Source organism: Dermacentor silvarum, chromosome 4 (genome assembly GCF_013339745.2).
Source record: "Dermacentor silvarum isolate Dsil-2018 chromosome 4, BIME_Dsil_1.4, whole genome shotgun sequence".
NCBI classification, from domain to species: domain Eukaryota; kingdom Metazoa; phylum Arthropoda; class Arachnida; order Ixodida; family Ixodidae; genus Dermacentor; species Dermacentor silvarum.
The window spans coordinates 160,079,071-160,091,798 of record NC_051157.2 but is presented as its reverse complement, the minus strand read 5'-3'; the positions used below and the strand labels follow the sequence as shown (position 1 = coordinate 160,091,798).

Genomic DNA, 12,728 nt, shown 5'->3' with positions numbered 1-12,728 from the left:
TACATATTTTTTGCTACTGTGTTCTTAACAGTTAGTACAACGTGACATTATCCGAAAATTATCTGCGGCAATGGGACAGAGCGTTGGCAGCAGTGGTGGCATATGTGCGTAAGTGAGGCGGTGGCATCTGCTGATTATATGCGGTGCTCTCTACTTCCGCCAGATTCCCTCGACGTTTCACCTGATTCGCGCGCCAGCGTTCAAAGATATTGGGTGTTGTGGTAAGTCTTCATGTCAGCCTGTACAAGGCTGCCTCACCGTAACCTTGTATACCCCATGGAAGTGGGTTTGAGTTTAATGAACACATGTGCGAATAACACGCCTTATTTTAGGCCCTATAACGTAAAGTTATTGCAAACTTTTCTATTTAAATTCTGCGATCAGCCCACCACGATTGGTCAAAACATTTTCGGGCCACTCCCAACTTCGCCTGTCTGTCACGCGACGTCACGAAAACCGCGATAGCTCCCCATCTGATATGACGTGTACATAGTGATTATACATCATTAAACCGCACAAAAGAAAAACAATCATTCCTAATTCGACGCCTTTTCATCATTAGCCCTCTGCTATTGGTTCAATGTTTTCGGGCTGCGCCCACTTCACTTGTCTGTCACGCGACCTCACAAAACCACGACAACTCACCGCGTCAAAGTGACGTGTACGCGAAAAAAAATGCATGAATATGTCGAACAAAACTGAAATTTTTTCTTGAATAGCCAGAGACTGCCTTGCTCCGAAAGGAATAGAAGATTGCTGCCCGCTGATCGCTCAGGCGCTTGCTACTCACACCTGCCGGTGAGCATGTATTTATTTGCGCATGATAAACCTTTTTGCGTGGCAGTAAAACGTTATCGAGCCCTTTGGACCCGTATGCGACATCGCTCTGCCAACTCTTCCTTGCTGAGAATCAGTTTTAATGGCATTCTTATCCTACCGTTGCACGCCGCCACGATTATCGACCAGCCACCGCAAGCTAAGTAAGGCGAAGCATACCAATCCGAGAAGCCGGCACCACCCTCTTCATGGGGTTATCTATTTTCACTGTGCTGGCTCGGCCCCATCGAAACCCTCTCCACTATAGCGTGCTCCTCACCTCTTGTCACCCAATTAGATAACAAACACCTCTCAGTGCAGGCACTGTTATTCGTTTTGAAAGCGAACAAAGGTGACCGCCTATAAACGAGGAAAGTGTTTGATTGGGTTACTCAGACAACGCTGCGGATCACCGCCCGATGCTTGCGTCGGTGGTTACGTAAACCTGATGTAAGGAGATTGGCATAAAAACAATTTGGAATAGCTTTATGTCATAGCGCCTTTTGTTCGAGACGGTTTATACCATATACCACGCGGGCCAGACTCTTTGCATGAGTTGAAGATTCATGGGAGAGATTCAGTCCTGCGGTTTAAATTTAATTGAATAATTCATTTCTGTCTCCTAAAACAGCGTACTTGTCTTCTGATTGGTTGACCAAGGACAAAAACAAGAACATGACAAAAAAGTCGCAGTTTCGCCCGAAAGGCGAAGCATCAATTGCGATAGCCGATTAGTAGAGAGCTATACGGAGTAAATATAGTAGTTTGATCGGCTTCATAAACTTCGACATATTCGCTTACTAACTGATTAACAGGCATGGTGTCAGCGCGCACAACCAAACATGAATAGATCACATTCGAAGACCACAGACAAGCACTGTCAAAACGCTGGCGTGAGCAAGCGCGGTCGCAGCTGCGAGCGCTTTATCGCTTCAAGGAAAACTAAGCGGCGAATGTGCAGCGCAAACGTAAGAGCCGAGTGGGGATCGCTTTCAAGATACGGTGCGCGCGACAGCTCGCAGCAACGCAAAGTGCGCAGTTACTGGCAGAGTAGAAGCCGCACCCCCTCCCTCCCGCGTGGCCTTCCCACTTTCTTCCTTTCGAGCGCGAGATTGAATCTCTAGATCCCCTTGCGCCGAGTTGCCAAATGCGCAGTTAGTTCCAAAGTACAACGCCACACCCCCTCCCTGGCTGCCATCCCCGCATGCCCTTCCGCGCGACGGAGACGTCGCGTTTGCTCTTCGCCGTTCGTTCGCTCTCCGTGAAAGCGCACGTCCCTCGCGCGCTGTATGTGCGTCCCTCGCACATACAGCCTACAGCGCGCGGCGACGATTTTATCGCCCTCAGATTTTATACGGAACCTCACGGCGATGACGACGGTGAGGCCGACGGCAGAAATCCGCTTGGAGTGTTAATATAATTGCTATCGCAATAACAGAGAACCTGAATACTACAACCAGCCACGCTGGTCCCCTCATTGCCGCAATGCCCTCTTTCGAAAGTATATGTAAAGTGCACATTGACTGCGATATGATGTTGGCGCGTTGCGTTAAGTGGCTGACTTGTTTGATGGCAAGTGTAATGGTGCTGCCGCAGTGGAAATGGCGAAATTTTAATATGGTAGCTTGACACTCGGTGTAATCGCTCAATTCTGTTGGCTCAGCGTTCAATTCGCAATACTCAGTCACAATACCACGGAGTTCCAGCTGTGATGTGCCTTCGTTCGTATGGTCAGTAGGAATACTTGTGTGTGGGCAGCCTGGCACGTTATATGCGATGGCAGGGACCCAATTGTTAGTCGCAGCGTTGGTGTATATACGTGATCACGTGATATAGGGACTATGAGTTATTTATGTCCTCGCGCAACTGATACGTGTAGTTCCCCAACCGATGTTGCATATAGTGGGTGCGGCTGAAAGTGATTTCATAATCCCAGCCTCTTACAAGTATGTGTCGCAAACGTCTATCTGGCCTTTAAAGAAGAGGTGATCATGTCTTAGGCGCCGATGGCGCCCTCATACATGCGTGAAGGAAAGCTTCCGTCTGATGCAGAGGGTCTATGGAAGCATGGTGCCCCTAGGTAGCAAGGGTGAATGCAAATTTCGAACGTCAAAGTCCCCCCAAATGTACACTTTTTAAATGCGTGTGTACGAACCACTTCCACCACGTCTTGCTTCATTTCTTCTCTGATCTGCCGCACCCCTGTCCTCCTAAGCACACAATGTAGAGTCTCGTGACAGAGGAAATGACCTCTTCCTAATGATACCGTCTATGTAGTGGCAATGGTTGAAAATGGCAGCCTGCTAATACATCCTTGTGCACTTCTATTGTTAAATAAGCCATGCCAAACGGACTGCATAAATCGGACCGAATAAATCCAGATCTGTAGCCGGAAGACACGCACGCATGAGTGTGTATCATCTGCTTCACTGTAAAAGCAGCTCTAAACCTCGTTAACTGTGCTGGCCAAGCACATCGCTTTTTCGCAGCAGACTCTGTGTGGGGGAACCAAGGGAGTGGTGGAAGCATCGATCGATTGTTGCTTCTCTTAGAACAGAAAAAAAATGGAACGCATGAAAAAAAAAACATGACCAACGCCGTCCATCGACTGTATGAACTTAGTAACAGCTTCTGAGTTTTTGTTTCAAACGGGTCGTTCACTTCTTGGGGCGATACAGTTCTGCAAAAACCTGCTTACTTTGTTCTGCCAAGTTCCTCTTTCACTCGCGATAGGCTCGAAGGGGATATCTTTTTTGTGCGTCATGGCTGTAAAAATTACCGCCCGAGCACTCCGTACAGATGGTTAAACAGCGAAGCTGAAACGTGCGGCCCCGGTGTTTATCACTGGGTTAATCCGACGGTACATTAATGTCTATCTCAATTATTGTTTACGTCTTTGTGTTTCTTAATGAGGTTACACACACGTTCGGCTGCGACGGAGAGACAGACGTCATAGACGGTATGCCCGCAGTTCGCCTTTGTCGCACGATTCTTCAAAATTAAATTGCTCCAAAATAAAAACTGGCCGTCACGTAAGACAATGAATGGCTTATGCCCTCTTAAGGAATGGCTCATATCCCCGTAAACGCGGCCTCCCCATTACTATGACAGAAGAAGAGTGAAATTCTACGCTGGAATGACGAGCGGCAACGGAGCCAGCTGTGGAAGAAGACGATGACGAACGCGCGAGCACTGGCACGAGCGCGTTCGCGCGGTTGCGCCGAGGGGCGCCAACGAACGAGCCAGCTGTGGAAGAACACGACAATGCTCGACCAATCGCTGATGATGATAGTTTCTGCGTACAGGCGACAGACACACGAATCGGCTACCCATATACAGCTTCACCGTAAAAGTGAATGGCAGGAATAGAGGAACATCTCTATGCGTCTTACTAAAAGCATCAACTACGAAGATTTCGTTTACAGCCAAGCTGTATATGGCTAGCGAATTTGTCCCTTTGTCGCCTGTACACAGAAACTATCATCATAAGCGCTCGCCGCATGCCTTATTGATGACATCGTCGGGAAAGAAATGACTGGCGCTACTCTGGCGCAATCTCGTAGCGATCGTCGCCGCAGAACACGTCTTGCGCGGCACTACGCTTTTCTTCTCACGCTTTGGCCATACCCCCCTCCTCTGCTTTGTGGTGCATATCCTGTGTGCATATCCAGTGGTGCATATCCTGTGTCACATACCGAACTTGTATACCGACATTACCCAGCGACCCAAGTTGACGTCACAGAGGTTCATTGAAGAACGCCACATACCCAATGGCCACTGATGTACATGTCCAGTGGCACATACCGAGTGATCCCAGTGGCAGATACTCAAGTTGGCGTCGAAGAGGTTCACGGAAGAGCGGAACTTAAACAGTGGCACATACTCAGGGAAACTGACCATATTTTTTTAGACTGGTTTACCTTCGAGATTGGCCCACATTTTCAGACTGCACTAGCTTGGCTCATGGATTGGCTCACAGATTTAGACTGGGCTATCATCAGGATCGGCCCATATTTTACAGCGAGGCTGTTAAGGGCCAGGTTCCAGGAGATCGCATCCGTTTACACCGGAAGTAGGCAACCATCTTGTGGGGTCTCGTTTTGTGGCGTCTCGTTCACTTGGTCTATACCGAGATTGGCATGGAAGGGGACGAATGCATGACTAACATGACTGATAGGTCATGACATCAATAACATCCCATGCTCGTCAGCTACGTCACGATTAACGATAATAAAATCACGTGTGGTGCATACCCGCATTGGTTATGCGTGTAAGAACCAGGGAAAAAAAGAAAGAAATAAGGAAGGAAGGAGAGAAAGAAAGAAAGAAAGAAAGACATCACGTGTGGCTCATACCCGCGTTCAATATGTGGGTATGAGCCACCGAGAGCAGGAGCAGGAGATGATGATGAATAAACTTTTATTGGGCCCAAAATAAATTGGTGGTGCACGCAGGGACGAGACGGGGTGGTTCTCTAGTTACGGGACCCATATGTTCCCAGCAGCTCCTGGCCCCTGTCCGTCAGTGCAAGCTGAATCGGTAGGGCTGAGCTGGATAACAAGATCTCCCATCGCTGAAAGGGTTGGGGATTGGGGGTGTTGGCGGGAAGGGGAGATCTCGTCCGTGTCGCGGGAGTACTTGGAGCAGCAAACGTACTACTTTGCCATCGCGCCGGCAAAAACAAGGCGCCGGCATCCTTGGCCTTTGACGAACATATCTAAGACGCTCAATATAGTGAATAATAATAAAATATAAATGCGCTATAGCATTATTCACTACAGCAGACCAACAATAGTCAAAGCTTCGCTGGCTCCCATCTTCACAGTAGTGGAAGGTAACAGTGCAAGAACTTTATTTGGTCCTGAGAAACTGTGGCCAGGGGGGCGCTGAATTTTTCAAGCGAAACTTGTATACGCTAGCCTGCGCCAGCGATTAACGCAGAAACTCTCACTATCAGCAATGGTTCGAGCGCCGTCGTCTTCTTCCACAACAGGCACGTTGGCGCCGTTCGGTGCAACCGCGCGAACACGCTCGTACCATTGCTCCCGCATTCGTCATCGTCGTCTTCCACAGTGGCTCCGTTGCGACTAATATCATTCCAGCGGGGATTTTCAGTTCTCTTCTGTCGTCTTAATGGGAAGGCCGCGTTTACGCCATTGCTTAAGCCATTGCTTAAGGGGATATGAGCCATTCATTGTGAACGTCACTACTACTATAAGACATACGTGTGTAGATTGGAGATTTGCAAACGACATGTGTGACCTGGAGATGACCGAACCTCTCGCAGTATACCGCACTGATCTCAAGGCTACTCTGCTCACTTTCACAAAATTGACCGGTGAAGCTTCCGATGTTCAATAAACACGTGTTTCACTGTCAACTTGTCTTCATTGATGTTACCAGTATCCACACAATGCACATATCGTTAATCAAAAGGGCACACTGCAGTAAACCTAATGTTGATGGCAAAGGGGATGGTTAGGTATACAAAGGTACAAGCTTCGCTTATCATCCATCTTCACGGAGTGGAAGGGCCAACGATTCTTTTTAGAGTCCTCTACATTCGGGATCGGACCACATTGTTGGACTGCACAATGCTCTGGATCAGCCCAAGAAAATGGCCAGATTGTTGTTACAGAAAACTGAGCTCAACTCGTCCACATTCTTCGAATCGAAAAACGAATCGCACTGTTAAACAGGCATACGAAAGTGTCCTTGACGCAGTTCACTCTTCTTTTCCTCACGTGAAACGCCTTCAGAAGTGTCTGTGCAGTACTTTTTTAAATTCTGCCTAGAGTCATATTCTCTTGAAAGCAAGGTTCACACGTTCAAGCCATAAAATGCACAGGCATATGAGCATTGCATTTATACTCATTGGAATGTTTTTGTTTTCATCCTGGATACACTTTTACCTGGGTTGGCGCAATAAGAAAGTGAAAAAATGAACATGAACATATATTCATCGTGAGTGCACCGACTGGCGTCATCAGCATTGGCGTTTTATGTTGTCACGCGACGCATACTTTAAAAACCACTTGCCGAAAATCGCCTCCGTTTTAAATGTCCCATTAGTGGAACTTGGTGTTATTAGTATTTTATATACGTTAGAGGCAGCGTTTGCGTTCACTTTAGCTGCTTTTATTAAAAATACTTTGAATCTATAGGCTCATGCACCGTCAAAGTGATTTTTACAGAATGCGGCGTCGCCCTGGTGGCATTTTCATGCACTAGGTGTTTCATGTTCCGCCATTGAAGGGACTGGTCGCGTTCGAGTGTGGTCTGCTGAAATAAGCTTTCACATTTGAGCTAAGTGAATATGCGACAAATGTACTCAGACACGCTCGACAGCTAATACGTAGACGCAAGATTAATTTCCTCTTGCGTAACGCATGAGGAAATGTGACAGTAGGGAGAATTAGTTTGTGTTAAGCGGGGACTGTTTTAACACTGACCTACCCCCTCTGACGTACTGGGGTAGGAGCGCGTCCATTTTCTGAATATAATAGTTTTTCCACCACTACTACTACGTGCACAGGACAAAGGTGTGTAATGCACACAACTGTAGCTGCGTGCGCTCTCGTGTTCCAGTTATAATTGCCTTGTGCGATGTGTGTTACGCTTTAGAGGGTTAAATTATGTTAACATGATCTAGAATAACCGTATGTTTAAGACAGTACAACAAGATAGGGGAGCTCATTTCTGTTCATGAGGAACCTGCAGAACGCAAAATTGGACAACGAGAATATTACCTGCACTCAGGCCAGAGAGAGAGAGAGAGAGAAGAGACTTTATTTGCACCCGTCAACTAGATGACGGGGTAGAGGCTTCAGACTAAACCCACACTCATCCTCCCTAACCGTCGACCGGGATCCCTTGGGACGCGGCGGCGGTCAGGGCGAGACCGATGACTTGCCGTTGTGCATTTTCTTCTTCGTTGAGTAGCAAGGACTCCCAGGATTCTCTGCATCTATCTGGCTCATCAAAGTTAGGACAGGTCCAAACCATGTGGACTAAGTCCGCTATACCATTACAATGCGTACACCGAGGGCTATACACCGAGGGATGCCATTTGCTCAACAGTTGTGGGTTCGGAAATACCCCTGTGTGCAGTTTCCTCCACATAACTTCCTCGCTTTTGGTAAGGTTCTTATCCGCTCTCGGGTAAGTCTTACGCCCCAGCTTATAATGGTTAAGAATTTCTTGAAAAGTGCTCAGATCGTCAGCGGTCTGTAGGGGTTCCTCGCTTGGGGGTGTTGTCGAGACAGCGCTGGAATCCCGGAAAGTGAGACCTCGGGCCAGCGCGTGCGCCTTCTCGTTCCCTCGCAAACCCTGATGAGCCGGTGTCCAGATTAGCGAAACCTGCTCCGCCGGGGGCTGTACGACGGCTACTATGTGTACAGCTGTGGCGGAAATCCTGCCCGCATCAAAATTTCTGATTGCAGATTTGGAATCACTAACAATAACTCTCACATTCTTTTGAGTCAAAGCCAGCGCAATGGCGACTTCTTCCGCCTCCGTTGCTCCTAAATGTCTGACGCTGCAGCACGAGATAGGGCCTCCGTTTTCGCGTGTAATTATGGCTGCGTATACTTTGCCTTGCTTGTATTCGGCCGCGTCCGTGTATATCACATCCTGCCTGCCTTCCAGCCTTTTCTGCAGCGCCTCAGCTCTGTCCCTTCGCCTGCTCTCGTGATGCACCGGGTGCATATTCTTGGGCAACGGGAGTATTTTCAGCTTGTCCCTGACTCGCGGTGGGACTTTGCCTGTCTGCTTGGAACATGCCTGGGGCTCGAACCCTAGCCGCTCCAGGATCCTTCTACCAGTATGAGTGCGTAGCAGTCTCTGATATTGCGATACTGTCGCCGCTTCAAGGAGCTCGTCTAGGGTGTTGGACACCCCTAAACTTAAGATTTTGTTCGTTGATGTGTTCGGGGGAAGACCGAGAGCCGTCTTGATCCCCTTCCTAATAATGATCTCGACCTTGTCCTTCTCTGCTTTGGTGAATTTCAGGTAGGGGGCTACGTATACGACCCTGCTAATTACGAACGATTGCACTAACCTTAGGAGGTTCGCTTCCTTCATACCCGCGTGTTTGTTTGCTATTCGCTTGAGTAATCGGCACGTCTGGCTGGTACTCGCTTCCAGTCGTTGGATCGTCTCGGCGTTTTTGCCGTTTGCTTGAATCCGCAAACCCAAGACCCTGATACTGTCGACTGTGCGAATAATGTTACCGTTTACCCTGAGCTCGATGCCGTGCCCCGGGTCCTGTCCCCTTCCCCGTCGCCGCGTCTGTGATGTTAGGAAAAGGTCCTCCGACTTCTCCGCCGAGCACCTGAGGCCAATCGGCTCCAGATATTCCTCGATAGCTTTGATTGCCCTCTGCAGCGTCTCTTCGATGTGCCCGTCACTGCCTCTATTCATCCATAGCGTCAGATCGTCCGCGTATAGCGTATGGTTCAGTCCTTCTATGCTTGCCAGCTTCCCGGGGAGACCCATCATCACGACGTTAAACAAGGTGGGCGACAGAACTGATCCCTGCGGCGTACCCTTGCTTCCCAGTTTAATACCTTCCAATGACTGCCCTCCCAAGCTGATCGTTGCCGTTCTATTCGTAAGAAAATCCTTTACATAATTGTAAGTTTTCGTGCCCACATTGAGAGCTCCGAGACTCTCCAATATGGCCGAATGCTTCACATTATGGAATGCTTTAGGAACATCTAATCCTACGACTACCCTGGTGTCTACTGTTTTGTTGTCTATCACCTGTTCTTTGAGCTGGAGCATGATGTCGCATGCCGATAGATGAGACCTAAAACCAATCATGGTGTCGGGGTACAGTCCCTGATCTTCCAGAAACCTATTCAGCCTGCTCTGAATAACATGTTCCATTAATTTGCCCACGCACGAAGTAAGTGAAATGGGCCTTAGATGTTCAAAACTAGGTTTCTTTCCAGGCTTTGGAATGAAGACGAGGTTGGCATCCTTCCACGCCGGCGGAAGCTGCCCTCTGTCCCAACAGTCCTGCATGTACGCTGTAAGATTTCTGACCGACACATCGTCCAGATTTCTGAGCATCCTATTATTTATCCTATCCGGCCCTGCAGCCGTCTTCGTTCTCAGACGGTTTATCTCGGCCCTGACCTCACCTACCGTGATCGGGCTGTCAAGATCTGGGTTCCCTAAACCCGAATACTCGGGCCACCGTCATTACAAAGATGTACCAACAAGCCAGAAGAGCTTTCCCACCACCACACACAGACCTAAACAGGGCACAAGCTGTGGCCCCAGACCCCACACAGCTGAGATATCTATCCCTGACCTCAGCGATGAGCTCATCGGTCGTTCCTTCATATTTGTAAACGAGCTTTTGTAGCTTGGATTTGTCCGGTTCTAGCAAGTGCCGCAGCAGATGCCAGGTCCTTGCACTACCAATTTTGTGGTCCATTTTCTCACAAATGTTGCTCCAGTTCTGCTTGGTGAGGGTCAAAGCGTATTCTTCTATCTCCTTATTCAACGCAGCCAACTGCCTGCGGAGATTTCTATCGCCTCTTTTCTGCTCGATCCTCAAGTTGAGCTCGTGCTTTTTGCGCCACAGGTTTATCATGTGTCTGTCAACCCGTTCCTGGTTCTCATCCACCTCGATTTCCTCAGTTGCATCTTGGACCGATTGAATAACTCCCCTGATCCATTCATATATGTCTTCTATGCCATCCTGGCCGGACCGACTCTGCCTGAAAGCTTGCCAATTCACAGTTTCTAGCTTCTTCGTGCGAGCTACTGAAGGACCGTCCTCTATGACTATCTCAATTATTCTGTGGTCGCTACCCAGATTTTTACACGTGTTGCACCACGTAGCCGAGATCCTGCCTCCAACAAGAGTGAGGTCCGGCGTGGTGTCTTGCGAGACACTGTTACCCTGTCTAGTTGGCCTCAAGGGATCCGTCAAAAGAGTCAGACCGTTCTGCTGTATGCTATTCCATAAATCCTTCCCTTTAACCTGCGCAAACCTGTATCCCCACGCGGGGTGATGAGCATTGAAGTCACCCACTACGAGTAGGGGGCTGCCCTTCGCGATCATCCTGACTTTGGCGAAGAGATCGTCAAAACCACAGTTACGCCTTTGCCTAGGAGAGCTGTATACGTTTAATATAAAAAGATTTTTATCCTTCCGCTTACGAGGGACTAGCTCGCTCAGTACATGATCCATCTGCATCAACCCCGTCTCGTGCTGCAACACTGTGACAATGCGTTTGACCAGAGTAACAACCTGAGTATTGTCCCATCGTCCCACATACGATTTGTAGCTAGCAAGCTTCGCGTTCTTTCCACATTCCTGTAACGCTATGACTTCCGGCTTATCCCCGTTGGTCAGGAACGACTGAAGAACGGCTCGTTTGCGCGAGAAACCCCTACAGTTCCACTGCCAGATCGTGTTACGGTGCTGGGCCATCTTTAAACTTCTGAATTTCTTGGCATAGCCATTGCCATTGCCCGTCTCTGTTCGCGGCCTCAGCCCTCATTTGCTCATTCATCTGCTGAATCATACCATGAAGCAGCTTCATGTCTTGTTCAATTTTATCGAAACGTTGCTCGTAGTTGTTTAAATTTCTACATCCTTCACCCGCTTCTTTTTAGGAGGAGGATCTGCACGTGGTGTTTCCGACACCGATTGTGATACCTCTTTCTCGCCCTTCTGCGCTCCCTCACCTATGCGCTTATTTAGCAAAGTTATCTGCTCTCGGAGCTCTCTGTTTTGCTCCTGCATGTTGTTGTATTGCACCTGCATGGTTCTTATCTGTTCCTGCATGAGCCTGTTCTGTTCTTTGAGAGCCTTTACCATTGCGGAATCCTGAGAGCCCTTGTCCACCCAACCCACCTGTGAGTTCGGTGGCGCACTCTTCTGGCACTCTTTTGGCTTCTGGTGGCTCTTGGACTGTTGTTGCTCGGGACGAGAAGAAGCCTCTTCTCGCGTCGACGGTGTAAGCCTGGGGAACGATGCCGAGCGGTCCCTCGGCGTGCTCTTGGATCTGTCTCGAGCACCGTCATGACGGCTGCATCGCACCTGTTGTTGTTGCTGCAGCGCTGTTTTCGGCGCTTTCTCTTCTTCTGGTTCCGCTGCAAGCTTCGCCTCCCACTGTCGTTTCTTGACAATATATGGCGTGCGAAACAACATCGTACACTTCTTATCTCCAGTCAACTGTTCTTTGCCGCACAAACGACACTTTGGCACATACTGGTGGTCCTCCGGCGGTGATGACATACCACACCCGCGGCACTTGGCTTCTGGACTGTTGCAAACGTCCGATCTGTGGCCCAGTTCGCTGCACCGATAGCACACTTCGTAGCGTTTCTTGAACAGGAAGCACTTCATGATCATGCCGAAACACACGAGCGTACGCGGCACCTCTGCTTCCGCGAAGGTGATGACGACCGTGGTAGATCGGCCCATTCTTCTGATCCCAAGAATCTCTGGGTTCTGTTCGTGACCGGCGAAACCCTCCATTATCGTCTCCTCGGTCATGCGTATGTCCATTCCATGCACGACCCCTTTTCCACAGTTTTCAGGTGCCACCATGTATGCGGTCACCTCATGGTCCTTATCTTCGATCTTTATAGTTTTGATACTCATGACCTTCTCCGCACACTCAAAGTTCAAGGTATGGAAAGAATCGTACCTTGTTTGTCGTTCACGAAGAGAAGATCAGACTTTGTCTTCTTCCACTCAAGGGACGCGGCACGACGCACAGCTTCGCCGAGTATCGGTTGTGAAGTGTTTTTGATCACTGCTAGACCCCCTTTTGGTCTGATAATCACTTTCCATCCGTCGTCCGGGAGCTTCGGGAGACGCGATGCCACAGATCGTTCAGCTATCTTCCTTCCCACTGCTTTGTACGAGCGAACGCCGCCACTGT

At 49.0% G+C, this 12,728-nt stretch overlaps 1 protein-coding gene across 1 annotated transcript; it reads right to left on the bottom strand.

Annotated features, from left to right (window-relative positions):
• Positions 1–11,416: 11,416 nt before the first annotated feature.
• Positions 11,417–12,445, bottom strand: LOC119449008 (uncharacterized). Its single transcript, XM_037712207.1, has one exon. The coding sequence runs from the start codon at positions 12,443–12,445 to the stop codon at positions 11,417–11,419; it is 1,029 nt and encodes a 342-aa protein (XP_037568135.1).
• Positions 12,446–12,728: the final 283 nt, after the last annotated feature.

Bases quoted from the DNA above. Each gene is read 5' to 3' on its own strand.
- LOC119449008 (XM_037712207.1), bottom strand. From the start codon at position 12,445: ATGAGTATCAAAACTATAAAGATCGAAGATAAGGACCATGAGGTGACC.